The 13,794-nt window shown below is 37.7% G+C and overlaps 2 protein-coding genes across 2 annotated transcripts in view; one reads left to right on the top strand and one right to left on the bottom strand.

Annotated features, from left to right (window-relative positions):
* Positions 1-9,802, bottom strand: part of LOC119877864 (histone H2A type 1-H-like) — a 34,544-nt gene extending 24,742 nt beyond the window's left edge. Inside the window, exons 1-2 of the mRNA XM_038583973.1 lie at positions 9,782-9,802; positions 9,219-9,606 (exon numbers count right to left, since the gene is read on the bottom strand). Coding sequence (XP_038439901.1) covers positions 9,219-9,606; positions 9,782-9,802 — 409 coding nt within the window. The remainder of the gene's footprint in view (positions 1-9,218; positions 9,607-9,781) is intronic.
* Positions 9,803-9,847: 45 nt separating this feature from the next.
* H2BC2 (H2B clustered histone 2) lies at positions 9,848-10,389 on the top strand. Its single transcript, XM_038584316.1, has one exon. It carries the CDS (start codon positions 9,879-9,881, stop codon positions 10,260-10,262), a length of 384 nt encoding a protein of 127 aa, XP_038440244.1. The 5' UTR covers positions 9,848-9,878; the 3' UTR covers positions 10,263-10,389.
* Positions 10,390-13,794: the final 3,405 nt, after the last annotated feature.

The raw sequence follows: 13,794 nt of genomic DNA, 5'->3' as shown, positions 1-13,794 counted from the left end.
AGAAAGAAAGAAAAGAAAAGAAAGAAAGGAAAGAAAAGAAAGAAAAGAAAAGAAAATTATTTGAATACCCCAGGCTATTAATGAGAACCTCTTCCATAAATCCTTGAAAGTCCTCAGTCTTGGAAGGCATCCTGTGTTCCCGTCTTTGATTCTCCAAGAGGTTTTCGTGAGTCTCCAGCGAAGGCAATTAGAAAGAAATACGAAGACCACAAATAGTGACGTTACAAGAGGAGTTTTATTTGTTGGGTGAGATCCTAGAGCAACTTTGCCCTAAAGTTCAGCCGTGGCCGTGGGTCCCTCTGGGGACACGGGCAGTTGCCAGAGGCAGTGCTGCTTCTGCTGTCCTGGGGTCATTATTGGGCAATCTCACTGGAAGCGAAGGCTTTCTTCAGACCTCGAAATTCTTTCAAGTGGGTGGTTTCCTTCCTGTGTGCTGACCACCAAGGACACCAGCTGGAAATGAACACTAATATACACTCTATAATTTTATTTTGAAATGTCATATAAATGAATCATGCCATATGTAAACTTTTAAGATTGGTTTTATTTTCATTCTGCATAATTCTGCAGAGGTGAATCCAGGTGGTTGCATGTATCCATAGCTTTTCCTTTTTATTACTCAGTAGTATTCCATGGTAGGGATAATTAACAGCTAGTTTAACATTCATCTTCTGAAGGGCATTTTAGTTTTTTCCAAGTTTGACTCTTATAGAATAAACAAAACAAAAATAAACAAACAAAACCCTGCTGTGAACATAGAGGTCTTGGTAGTGTAAACCTTAGATGTCATTTCACTGGGATGATTGCTCAGTAGAAGGAGTATGGGATTATATGGTAAACTTATTTTTTTGCTTTTTAAGAAACTGCCAACAAATACTCTAAAGTGACTATACCATTTTACTTCCTCATCAGCAATGTATGAGACATGGAATTTCCCCACATTTATGCCTGCTTTCAATGTTGTCACTATTTTTTATTTTAGTGGCCTAATAGGTATATATTGATATCTCGTCATAGTCTTAATTTGCATTTCCCTAATGGTTATTAATGTTAATGTTTATTACTTTCCATGAATGTCTCTTTGTGACTTTTGCCCCTTTTTTAATGGGATAGTTTGGTGTGTTTGTTTACTATTGAGCTTTGAAAAGTATATTTTCTAAATACAATTTTTTGTTATATTTATAGTTTGCAAATATTTTCTGTATGTCTATAGCTTGTCTTTTTAATTTTTTTATGAGACTTTTGCAAAACAGGTGGTTTTTACTTTTGGTTAGATTTACCAATTTTTTTCTCTCGTGGATAGTTTTGTTTAGTGTGTAAGAACTTTTTTTTTTTTTTGTAAGAACTTTTTGCATAGCTCTGGATCCCAAAGATTTTTCTCTTTCTTTCTAAAATGTTTGTGGTTTTACATTTTACATTTTCCATCAGGACAGCCCGGGTGGCTCAGTGGATTAGTGCCTGCCTTCAGCCCAGGGTGTGATCCTGGAGACCTGGGATCGAGTCCCACATCGGGCTCCCTAGATGGAGCCTGCTTCTCCCTCTGCCTCTCTCTCTCTCTCTCTCTCTGTGTCTCTCATGAATAAATAAATAAAATCCTTAATAAATAAATGAAGCTACCATCAGTTTTGAGAACATTTTTGTAAAAGGTGTGAGGCTTAGGTTGAGTTTCCTATTTTTGCCTATTGGTCTAGCATCATTTGTTGAAAAGATTATTCTTCCTCCCTCAAATTTCTTTTTCACCAGTGTCAAAAATTAGTTGGTCCTACCTGTGTAGGACTATTTGTGAGTTCTCCGTTTTGGTCCATTGATCTATTTATCTATCCCTTTCCTATTACTACACAGTCTTGAACACTGTGTTATAGAGTAAGTCTTGAAACTGGGGAGAGTGGTTTCTCCCACCTTATTCTTTCTTTTTAAAATTGTTTGATATTCTAGTTCCTTTACATTTCATTTCTTAGTTTTAGGAGTTTTGTTTTGTTTTTTTGTAGAGTCCCTGTGATTTTTCTCATGGATAATCCCATCATCTTCAAATAGAAGGAGTTCAAATCCATATGTCTTTCATTTCTTTTTGTTTTATTGTAATATGAAAGACTTCAGAAGTTGAATGTAATGGGGATAATGAATATCTTGGCCTTGTTCCTGATCTTATGGGGAAGCATTGACTCTTTTCATTAGTATGATGTTATCTGTAGGATATTTATAGATATCCTTTATCAGATGCAAGAAGTTCTCTTCTATTCCTACTGTTAATAGTTTTTAATTAGGAAAAGATAGTTAATTTTGTCATTTTCTCAGCATTCATTACTATGATCATAGTTTTCTTCTTTATACTGTTAATATGGTAGACCACATTGATGGATTTTGAATATAGAACCTGTCTTGCATTCCTTGATCTTTATACATTGTTGGACTTGATTTGCTATTGTTTCTTTTCTATGTTCATAAGGGTTATTGGTCTGGAGTTTTATTTTGTACTGTTTTTATCTGAATTTAGTATTGGGCTGATTTTGGAATCATAAATTGAGTTGGTAAGTATTTTTTCTTTCACTTTCTGGAAGAGATTGTGTAAAATCAGTACTATTTCTTCTTTAAACATTTGATAGAATTCTTTAGTGAAACCATCTGGGTCTACAGCTTTTATTTGGTGAATGTTTTTAGTTACTATTTTCATTTCTTTAAAAGTTATAAGAATATTGCATTTTTCTAATTTATCTCAAATGAATTCTTTTAGTTGGTTGCTTGCAGTATTTCCTTATTATCATTTTAATGGTCTGTTATATCCCATTTTATTTCTGAGATTGGTAGTTTTTCTCTTTTATTATTAGTCTTCATAGAGATTCTCAATTGTATTGATTTTTTAAAAATAAGAAATATCTTATTTCCATGGTTTTTCTATTGTTTTTCTGTTTTTAATTTCATTGAGTTCTCATATCTTTTTACTGATTTGAGAGAGAGAGAGAGAGAGAGTGCACAAGCAGGAGGGGCAGAGGGAGAGGGAGAGACAAACTCAAGCAGACTGGGTGCCGACTGTGGAGGCTGACACAGGGCTGAATCTCATGACTCTGAGATCACAACCTGACTCAAAACCAGGGGTTAGATACTTAACTGATTGTGCCACCCAGTTGCCTCAATTTATTTTCTTATCTTTCTTTCTTCTTGCATTGAACTTATTTTGTTCTTCTATATCTTAATGTGGAAGTTTATAGTAATGATTTGAGAACTTTCTCCTTTTTTGAGATGAGTATTTACTGCTGCATTCCACTCTCAGCATGACTTTAACTGCATCCTACAATGCTTTTTAACTCAATTTTTTTAGATAACTGTAGATTCACATACAGTTGTAAGAAAATATTATAGATACCATGTAGTGTTTAACTTTGTTTCCCCAAAAGGTACATCTTGCAAAACTAAGTACAATATCACTACCAGGATGTTGACATTGTTATAATCAGTATAGAATAGTTCCATCACTGCAAGGATCCCTCTTATTTCCTTTTTTATAGCACAGACACTTCTCTGCCACCCACACTCCCTTTTGACTCTAGGGCCACTAATATAGTTTCTGTTTCTTTATGTCATCTCAAGAATGTTATGTAAGTTGAATTATGTAATAGGTAATCTTTTGGGGATTGTTTCTTAAAAAATAGACTTTATTTTTATTTTTTAAAATATTTTATTTATTCATAAGAGACAGAGAGAGAGAGAGAGAGAGAGAAGAGAGAGGCAGAGACACAGGCAGAGGGAGAAGCAGGCTCCATGCAAGGAGCCCAACATGGGACTCAATCCTGGATCCCGGGACCACACTCTGAGCCAAAGGCAGATGCTCAATCACTGAGCCACCCAGGTGTCCCAACATTTATTTATTTATTTATTTTTTAAGATTTTATTTATTTATCCCTGAGAGACAGAGAGAGAGGCAGAGACATAGACATAGGTAGAAGGAGAAGCAGGTTCCTCACAGAGAGCCTGATGTGGGCCTTGATCCTGGAACCCCGGGATTGCACCCTGAGCCAAAGACAGACGCTCAACCGCTGAGCCACCCAGGCACCCCTGGAGTTTATTTTTAAAAGTAGTTTCAGGTTGACAGAAAAATTGAGCAGAAAGTGCATATACTTCATATGCCTCCTCTGTCTCTACATTAGTATGGTACATTTGTTACAATTAATGAACCACTATTGGTATATTGTTATTAACTAAAGTCCATAATTTACATTAGGGTTCACTCTGTGTTGTGCAGTTAGTTCTATGGGTTTTGGCAAATATATAATGTCAGATACTCACCGTATAGTATTATAGAGAATGGTTTCCTAAAAATTTGCTTTGTCCTAAAAATCATCTGTGCTCCATCTCCTCATCTCTCTTCCTCCTACCACCAAAGTCTGACAACCACTGATTTTTTTAACTGTTTTTATAGTTTTGTCTTTTTCAGGATGCTATTTGACTCATGCAGTATGTTGTCTTTTCAGACTTGATTCTTTCATTTAGCAGTATGTTTTTAAGATTCCTACTGCCTTTTCATGGCTTGATATCTCATTTCTTTTTATCACTGAATAATACTTCCTTATATGGATGTACCATAGTTTACTCATCCAGTCATCTACTGAACTGAAATGTGAATAAAACTACTATAAATATTTCGGAGGTTTATATATATGTATCTCACAATTGCTGGATCAAATAGTAGGCTAATGTTTACTTTTGTAAGCAACTGTGTCTTTCAAAGTGTGTCATTTTTCACTACAACCAGCAATGAACAATAGTTTCTGTTACTGTAGCTCCTAGCCAGCATTTGGTGGTGTCAGTGTTTTGGATTTTGGTCATTCCAGTAGGTGTGTAGTGATACCTCATTGTCAAGGTTTTAATTCGAAATTACTTAATGACATATGATATTGAACTCCTTTTCATGTGTTTATTTACCATCTGTATATCCTTTTCAGTGAAATACCATTTATGCTTTTCATCCACTTTCTAAATGGATTATTGAGCAGTGTTTTACTGCTGAGTTTTGGGAGTTCTTTATATATCATAGATATTAGTCCTTTGTAAGATATGTGCTTTGTAGCTATTTTCTTTGAGTCTATAGCTTGTCTTTTCATCCTCTTAAAAGAGATTGTATTAGTTTGTTATGGCTGTCATAACAAATTATCACAAACTTGGTGGTTTAAAACCACAGAAATTCCTTCTTATATAGTTCAGATGGGAAGAAGTCAAAATCAAGTGTTAGTGCAACTGGTTCTTTCTGGATGCTCTGAGAGAGAATTTGTCCCATGCTTCCCTCCTGGTTTCTGGTAGCTTCCAAGAATCTTCAGTGTTTTTTGGTTTGTAGTCATATAATTTCCACCTCTGCTTTCATCTTTCACATGATCTTCCCTCCTCTGTGTCTTCTCTTTGGTCTCTTATAAGGACACTTGTTATTGGATTTAGGCCTTACCCAGGCCGCTTAAGATGATACAAGATCCTAAATTGCCCAGAAAGAACACAGATAGCAACCTAGAATCTAATCAGAATCTGAATGGCTAGGATTAAGGAGAATCAAAATAAAAGTATTAGAAATGAAATTATTTATATCACATAGAATTTAATTTCTCCATGATAACAAAGGGAGAGAAGATTCATTGGGGGAATTCCAAATGTTGCTGCCAGAATTTAAAGAGGAAACTGTCCGTGATCTAATAATATTATATTCCAGTGAGTGCAAGAGGTTTAGGTCTTACTTCCAGCATTGTGTTATTTGGGTGCCATTCTTACGTGATGGTCACTTATTATTGATAAGATACTGGTGAGTTTAGTTGGGCTGTGCAAGAAATATTTTTTAAGACGGGAAGATACTCAGACGTCAGTTTTATTTCTACTAGGTAGAAAGTTAAATGTGGTCTAGTTTTGATAAATTTCAGGATTTCAGAGGACTCATGGGGCAAGAGAAGAAACCTTAAGTGACAGATCAGCCTATCTCACTGCTCCGTTATGGATTCTAGCAGCAGAGCATGGGATTGGATTGACCCCATGGAATAGAGTCACAGTTGTTCCAGGGTCTCAAAGGGCCAGCCATACTCCTTGTTTGGTGCTAAGTTTGTCTTTTAGTTGCCTTATAAGAAGAAGAAAAATTCCATTCTTTAGCTAAATTTCATGGTGCTTCTCTGCATCTCTCTCCCTTATTCTCCAGTGATCTCTCAGTGATATGCCATGACTAAAAACAAGGCTATTTCATTTCACTGTAAAGAGTACTGTGATGGGGGAGCCAGGATTAAAGACCAAATGCATTTAATTGACCATGGTGCTGGAGGTAGGATTTTTGTTGGACCACTTGAATTAGGCAGACAAAAATGTGCTTGCAAGTAAAAGAAAAACATGGCTGAAATGGATTAAGTACAAAGGGAGGAAGCCATTAAAAATCTTCTGCTGTAGTAACCCTTAAAAGAGAAATAAGGGTCTGAGTTCTCAGAGAATGGAATCTCAGAAACACAGGCATTCCCTCTCTCTTTCAACAGCAGAAATTTCTGTTTTCTGATGTCACCTTCATTTTCTTAATTTTCTCTAAGAGCTAAAGACTCAGTCGTTGGCACTTCTGGATTAATTTTCTAAAGTCTTCAAATGGCCCTGGATCCCTACAAATGTGTCCCTTCAATCTCCAAGTCTGGGCTTCATCATCAAGTTTTGTTTGACCTAGTTCTTTGCAAGTATTATTTGTCTTTAGTCCCCCATGGTCCCCATTTTCCATGGTCCAATTCCAGTGGAATATTACGTTTGACTGTTTGCTCTAGTTTTCTGACTTTGTAAATGAAAAACAGCAAATATTAACCAAAAAAGTCCTATTTATTTTACTTTTACAGTTTCTCATATAACACAGTTTGTGTGAACTGGAGTTAAGGACATCAACACCAAGGCTTTGAGTAGCTATAATTGAATATTACTGAAATACTGTTTTTTGAAACTTGGCCACGCTCCTTCTCTGAAAGTGTCAGTGGCTGTGAAGAGAATTGTTGGTTTCCAGTATCATTATTTACCACTTTAATTGTGAGGCATCACCCTACAGGTGTTAACTTGTACCTCATGTTATTTTCCTTCTTCTGGTATAGTAGAATCCTTTTAATATCCTTTTAAAAAAGATTTGTCTAGTACTCCAGAATAATATTAAATAATAGTAGGAAGAATAAATCCTCTAACAGTAACTAATAATGTTCCACTAAGAAACAAAAACTAGCCTACTAAACATACTGGCAAATAACTTTTAAGCATCTCCTGAGTTTAATGAAAGATTTCCTTTTTCCTTTAACTTCATAGAATTAAGTTTTATTTTATTCAACCTTCCAATAACCTTACATTCTTAGGTAGATCCCAATTTGTCATTATTTGGTAATTTTTTAAGGGCTGCCAGAGCTAGTTGTTTACATTTAACGGAAGATGTATTAATTAATTGACACATTGCAATATACTAGAACATGCTTTCTTTATTAGATTTTATCATATTTCTTCAAAACATGAGACTTTTTCAGAATCTGGAATCATTTCATTAGCTATTGACTTGTCTTTTCCTTAAATGTCTAAGAGGATACACACTTGGAAACCTAATTTTTGAGGTTGGTAGCTCATCAAAGGCCTCAAATTTTCACCACTTATCTTGGTTCTCACTTATAGGTTCAACTTAGCAATTTAGATTTTTTTCAGAAATTTTTACATATCATCGGTAGTTTTAAATAAGTAAACATGAAAATGTGTCCTAACACAATTCAGTTCTATAGGCTTGGACAAAAGTATTGTTAAAATAGGGGCACCTAGGTGGCTCAATTGAGTGTCCAACTCTTGGTTTTGGCTCTGGTCATGATCTCAGGGTGGTGAGATCAAGCCCCATGTTGGGCTTGGCACTGAGCATGGAGCCTGCTTGAGATTTCCTCTCTCTCAAATAAAAAATAAAAATAAAAATAATTTTTAACTTTGTGAATGTTTAAGGAATTTTTGCAGTTTGTTATAAATGTGCAGATTTTATGCTTTGCATTGTGTTTGGAGTTTTAATGATTTCACTTTTGTATAAGACTTGCATTTGGCTGCTTTCCTGTTTTTCAGTTGTTTCTGTGGGTTATTACTCATACGTAGTACTAAAGGATCAAGAAAATATTTGCTTCATTTTCAGTGGTTAAACCTTTTGAAGAAATCAGTTTCTAGTATTCTTGAATAATTGATAGAAAACTGTCTTATCACATTACTGACTCTAATATTGCTACTAGTATTTTACCATCAAAATAGTATTAGGGGGCACTTGAGTGGCTCAGTCTGTTGAGGGGCCCACTCTTGGTTTCTGCTCAGGTCATGATCTCAGGGTCCTGGAATTCAGCCCATCGCCAGGCTCTGCCATCAGCAGAGAGTCTGCCTCAGGATTGTTTTTGTCCTTCTGCTCCTCCCACCTACTCTCTAAAATAAATATATTTTTTTAATGGCATTGGGCGTTTCTGAGATACAACTAACCCACTAAGAAATATACCCCATACCCATTTTTACTGTTTTTCACATAAATAGTAGGTGTGAGATATTTGTGCCTTTTATCTTTTGGCTAATTAACAAGTCATGGTTACAGATTTCAGGAGATGGAAGAATCCTAGAACTCTTGGAAGGAGATCCTTCCTTATACAGGCACTTGAAAAAATATGCATGCTAATTTGCTACTTGGCTGACCTCCTGTAGGCATGCTCTACAAATCCAAGAGTTGAGTTTACAGATCTCCTTCCTTTGCTTCTAATCTGTTCATGTAGTATAACTCTACCCTCATGAAAATGCAAACCCTAAAATAAGACTACATCTTTACTTTTTCATGGGGATTGTGCTGTCCCTACAGCCCTAAACGAAGTTTGCTCTTCTCCCAAGAAGAATGGCACTTCACCCCAGGATCTGCTAGATGGCTGTGGTCTACTCCGAAGGCCTAAAAAGATTCCATCACGAGTTCTGTTGTAAAAAGTACTGCACATTACAGTGAATTACTTCAGAGGCCTCTGTCACCAGTAACTAGAGAATTTTCAGTCCTTTTGAAAGAGTTGTGGTCGATTAGATCCTTAAGTGTTGGGGTTGAATCCGTTATTGTTCTAAGTTTTTGGTAAAGCTAAGTTTTTTTTCTCAGAAATTGTGAGTGGCTCAGAAAAGAGCCTGTGGTTCAGTGTGGGTTTGTTTCCCCTCCACTCCAGAGGCTGGGGTCACCCGCTAGGCTTTAGTGCTTGTGAGGTGTTACTTGCCCTTGGCCTTGTGGTGGCTCTCGGTCTTCTTGGGCAGCAGCACGGCCTGGATGTTGGGCAGGACGCCGCCCTGCGCGATGGTCACGCGGCCCAGCAGCTTGTTGAGCTCCTCGTCGTTGCGGATGGCCAGCTGCAGGTGGCGCGGGATGATGCGCGTCTTCTTGTTGTCGCGGGCCGCGTTGCCCGCCAGCTCCAGGATCTCGGCCGTCAGGTACTCCAGCACGGCCGCCAGGTACACCGGCGCGCCCGCCCCGACCCGCTCCGCGTAGTTGCCCTTGCGGAGCAGGCGGTGGACGCGGCCCACCGGGAACTGGAGCCCGGCCCGCGACGAGCGCGTCTTGGCCTTGGCGCGAGCCTTGCCGCCGTGCTTCCCGCGACCCAACCCAGCCTAAGAACTGATACATTATAACGGGAAAAAAAATCCGTTAGGGCTGTACCTGGCCTATTTATAGTCTGACGGTAGGTTGTGCGTTGCTATTTGATTCGGCGGATAGTCTACCAATCAGAATGTTCCTGGAATCACCTTATTTGCAAGCACACCCCTACCCATAGCCCAATCAGACGTTGGCTGCCCCATACGTCATTGAGCGCTGTGCCTATAAATACCACCTTTGGCGTCCTGGAGTGCCAGTTGTTAGGCTCACTGGAGTTTAATCAGTGATGCCGGAGCTGACTTCGAAGGGCACTACCATCTCCAAGAAAGGCTTCAAGAGAGCTGTAGCCAAAACCCAGAAGAAAGAGGGAAAGAAGCGCAGGAGATGCCGGAAAGAGAGCTATTCTATCTACATCTATAAGGTGCTGAAGCAGGTGCACCCCGACACGGGCATCTCGTCCAAGGCCATGGGCATCATGAACTCGTTCGTCAACGACATCTTCGAGCGCATCGCGGGCGAGGCGTCGCGCCTGGCGCATTACAACAAGCGCTCGACCATCACGTCCAGGGAGATCCAGACGGCCGTGCGCCTGCTGCTGCCCGGGGAGCTGGCCAAGCACGCCGTGTCCGAGGGCACCAAGGCCGTCACCAAGTACACCAGCTCCAAATAAGACGAGTCAAGTTACCAGACAAGCGTTATAACCCAAAGGTTCTTTTAAGAGCCACCCACATTTTCCAAAAGACTGTAGGCTCTTAGTTGTAATATATGTGCGTAGGTCTAATGACCTAGAAACTGTTGGTCCGACAAGCAAAGAGATTTCTTCTGATTGCAAGGTTTATTTTGCTCACACCATCTACTATGTTTGAGAAATAAGGTCTCAGTGCTTGCATGACTATCTTTTAGTTCTTAATACCTTACTGCTTTGTTTATGCATCTACAGCATTTTCAGTGGGACTTGAGATCTAGGTGAAGCAATTCAGAGAAGGGAGTTATTTGAACAAGTTCAAATGTGTCCTCCGGGAGGTCCTTCCAAGGGCTATGAAGGCCATGAGGCATATGGCTTGCCTTTCTCCAGAAAACCTTATACTATATAAGTACTTTGTATCAGATGACAGCGAAAGGAGCCTAGAGCTGTGGAAAGACTTTACAGCCCTTAGGACAGTCTAGGGTGGGAGCATTAGTTGGAGCTGTTTTGCTTCCTCTTTACATTGGCTGTGGTGTGTGAAAAAAATTCCTGTAGGTCAGGCTAACTGCCCATAAGCTACTATTTGAGGCCCAAGGCCCAGATTTTCTTGGTCTGATTTCATCTAAACATTTATTCCAGTTTCTAATCTGTGCTATTTGTTGAGAACAGGTTCACAGAGTGTGTGGAGATCTTGCTGTGTCAACTATAATTCACACTAGAACCCAATAATCTGGCTAAAGCATCAATTGGCAAACAAGTAACAGTAACAGAATTAACTTTTTTTCATAATTTCTTACAGGTTATAATAGAGTTACTTGTTTCTTGTTTTGTGATTGGATCGTTAAAATTGAGTTTGTGCCCTGAATTACTGGACTCGAATACCGAGATGTTCCAAATTGTAGATACTGGTAATACAGTATTTATCAAAATAGGATGCCCAGTATGCAAGTCAGAAGACTGGGGGTACAAGACCTAATCTGTCATAATCATGTAGACTCTTCTGAGCCTACAAGCATTTTAAAAAATCAGTGAAAAAGGCGAAGGAAATTAACAAAAAAGAAGGGATCAAATTATTACTACTTCCCAGAAACCTGTAGTGAGCTGGAATCCTCAATTTGACTGTTAACTTTTATTTTTATTCTTCCCTTTTTAAAAAGACTTAATATATATACATCTTCTTTACAAAAAAATTAAAATAAAAGCAAACTTTAATACCATTTGATTGAATATGTATAGTAAAAATTCATGGGAAAAAAGGGTCACATGCTTCTATACATAGTGAGACAGCCCCTGCAGAACCTCTGGATGCCTTAGCTGGGAGTCCTTGAAGGAGCTAATAGATGGTACATCTGTGCCAAATTGTATAGGAAGGAGGCATCATCTTCAGTCAGGGGTCCCAGCTGCCCTGATAAAACCTCATGAAACAGCACAGGTCCCACATCTTTATCAACTTCTGGAGTTGAAAAGTATTGTTTTTCAGGCTGGTTCTTTCCCTTAGCAGCGTGTATTTAAGATTTATCCATTTTTGTTATGTGAATTGATATCTTGTTCTTTTTTATCACTAAGTAACTCTTTTGTATGGCTATACCACAGTTTGTCTATTCATTTACCTATTTCAAGGGATCTTGGTTGCTTCCACTTTTTATCCATTGTGAGTAAAGTTGTTGTAAGTATTTGTGTGCAGGTTTTGTTGACATAACTTTTCAAACAGTTGGGTAAATATCACCAAGAGCACAATTGCTGGGTTGTATGTGTCCCTTTATAAGGAACTGCTAAACTGTCTTCCAAAGTGGCCGTGTCATTTAGCATCCTCACTAGCAATGATTGAGAATTCTCCTTGTTCCATACCCTTGTCAACATTTGGTAATGTCATGTTTTAGATTTTACCCATTCTGACAGGTGTCTAATAGCTTATTGTTTTAATTTGCATTTTCCTAATAACAGTTATGTTCAGGATCTTTTGATATACTTATGAGCCATCTGTATATCTTTTTGGTGAGATGTCTGTCCATATCTTTTGCCTATTCTTTTCTTTTTAAGATTTTATTTATTTATTCATGAGAGAGAGAGAGAGAGAGAGAGAGGCAGAGACATAGGCAGAGGGGAAGCAGGCTCCATGCAGGGAGAGACGCTCAACTGCTAAGCCACTCAGGTGTCCCTCTATTGCCTATTCTTTCATTGGGCTTATTTTCTTACAGTTGAGTTTCAAGCATTTCTTAAAATATATTCTAGATACAATCCTTTATACATACATGATTTGCAAATATTGCAATATGAAATGAAAGGCAGACTTTTCATTCTCTTACCAGTGTCTTTAGCAGAGCATACGTTTCTAATTTCAAAATATTTTGAAATTAAATGCAAGCCACATTATAATGAAATATATCGCAAGTCACACAAATACTGGCTACATATGGCACTTTAAGCTTTCCAGTAGCCACATTTAAAGTAGAAAAAATAAACCAGTGAAATTAATTTTAACCAAATATTTTATTTAATCCAATATGCAAAAATGTTACAATTTCAACATGTAATAAAGGTAAAATTATAGCAATTTACAGTTTTAAAAATTAGGTCTTTGAAATCCAATAGGTATTTTATACTTATAGTATGTTCTTAGTTCAGACTTGCAACATTTCAACTGCTCAATAACCACATATGGCTAGTGGCTACCATACTGGACACTATAGCACTAAATTAACTCTAGGCAGCCTAAACCACACTCCTTGCTCTAAACACCTATGGCAGACTCACAAATTTGTAACTGCAATCTAGGGCTCTCCATGAATTCCAAACTAGTAAATTCAACTGCTTTCTCAACATCACCATTTCAACATTGTGCAGCCACATCAAAATTCTCTCCACAAGGGTTCACAATCTCTCTTGACAGTGTTTTCAATCTCCATGGTTCATTGTATCCAAGCCAGAAATATGGTATTTTTTTCCTTGTTAGCTCCTTTTTTCAGTTTCCACTTCAATCTATCTACAAGATATGTTGATTTTATTTCCTATATATTTTTGTTATCTGACCACTTTTCACCTTGTCCACTGCCACCGTTTTTGTCCAGACCCTGTCATCTATCTCACATCTGGATTATTGTCCCTAGCTAGTCTCACTATTCTTAATCTTGTCTCCTTAAAATCCACTGTCCACTCAACTGACAAATATTAGATGAGAAAAATTTTTGTTTTCACTAAACAATAACTGAAATTTAGCATTCCTTTCAATTATGAATACTGCATAGCAAACAGACCCGTCATACTAGCCATACCTGTGGCTATGTTGACATTGGAAATCACAGCCATATTCCTAGCACTTTCCTGTGGTTACAGATATCTCAAAATATTGTTAATGCTCACGAGAACCTAAAAAATATTATAATTGTTATTTTACTCTGAAGTGCCAATGAAGAAGCACAAATATAACTATATCAAACATTTAAAAATATTTTGAAAAAAATAAAAATAAAAATAAAAATAAAAATATTTTGAAAACTATTTCAATCTGGTGTTGTTT

Source organism: Canis lupus, chromosome 35 (genome assembly GCF_011100685.1).
Source record: "Canis lupus familiaris isolate Mischka breed German Shepherd chromosome 35, alternate assembly UU_Cfam_GSD_1.0, whole genome shotgun sequence".
NCBI classification, from domain to species: domain Eukaryota; kingdom Metazoa; phylum Chordata; class Mammalia; order Carnivora; family Canidae; genus Canis; species Canis lupus.
The sequence above is the reverse complement of the archived record's forward strand: the minus strand, read 5'-3'. Positions and strand labels throughout refer to the sequence as shown.

Bases quoted from the DNA above. Each gene is read 5' to 3' on its own strand.
- H2BC2 (XM_038584316.1), top strand. From the start codon at position 9,879: ATGCCGGAGCTGACTTCGAAGGGCACTACCATCTCCAAGAAAGGCTTC.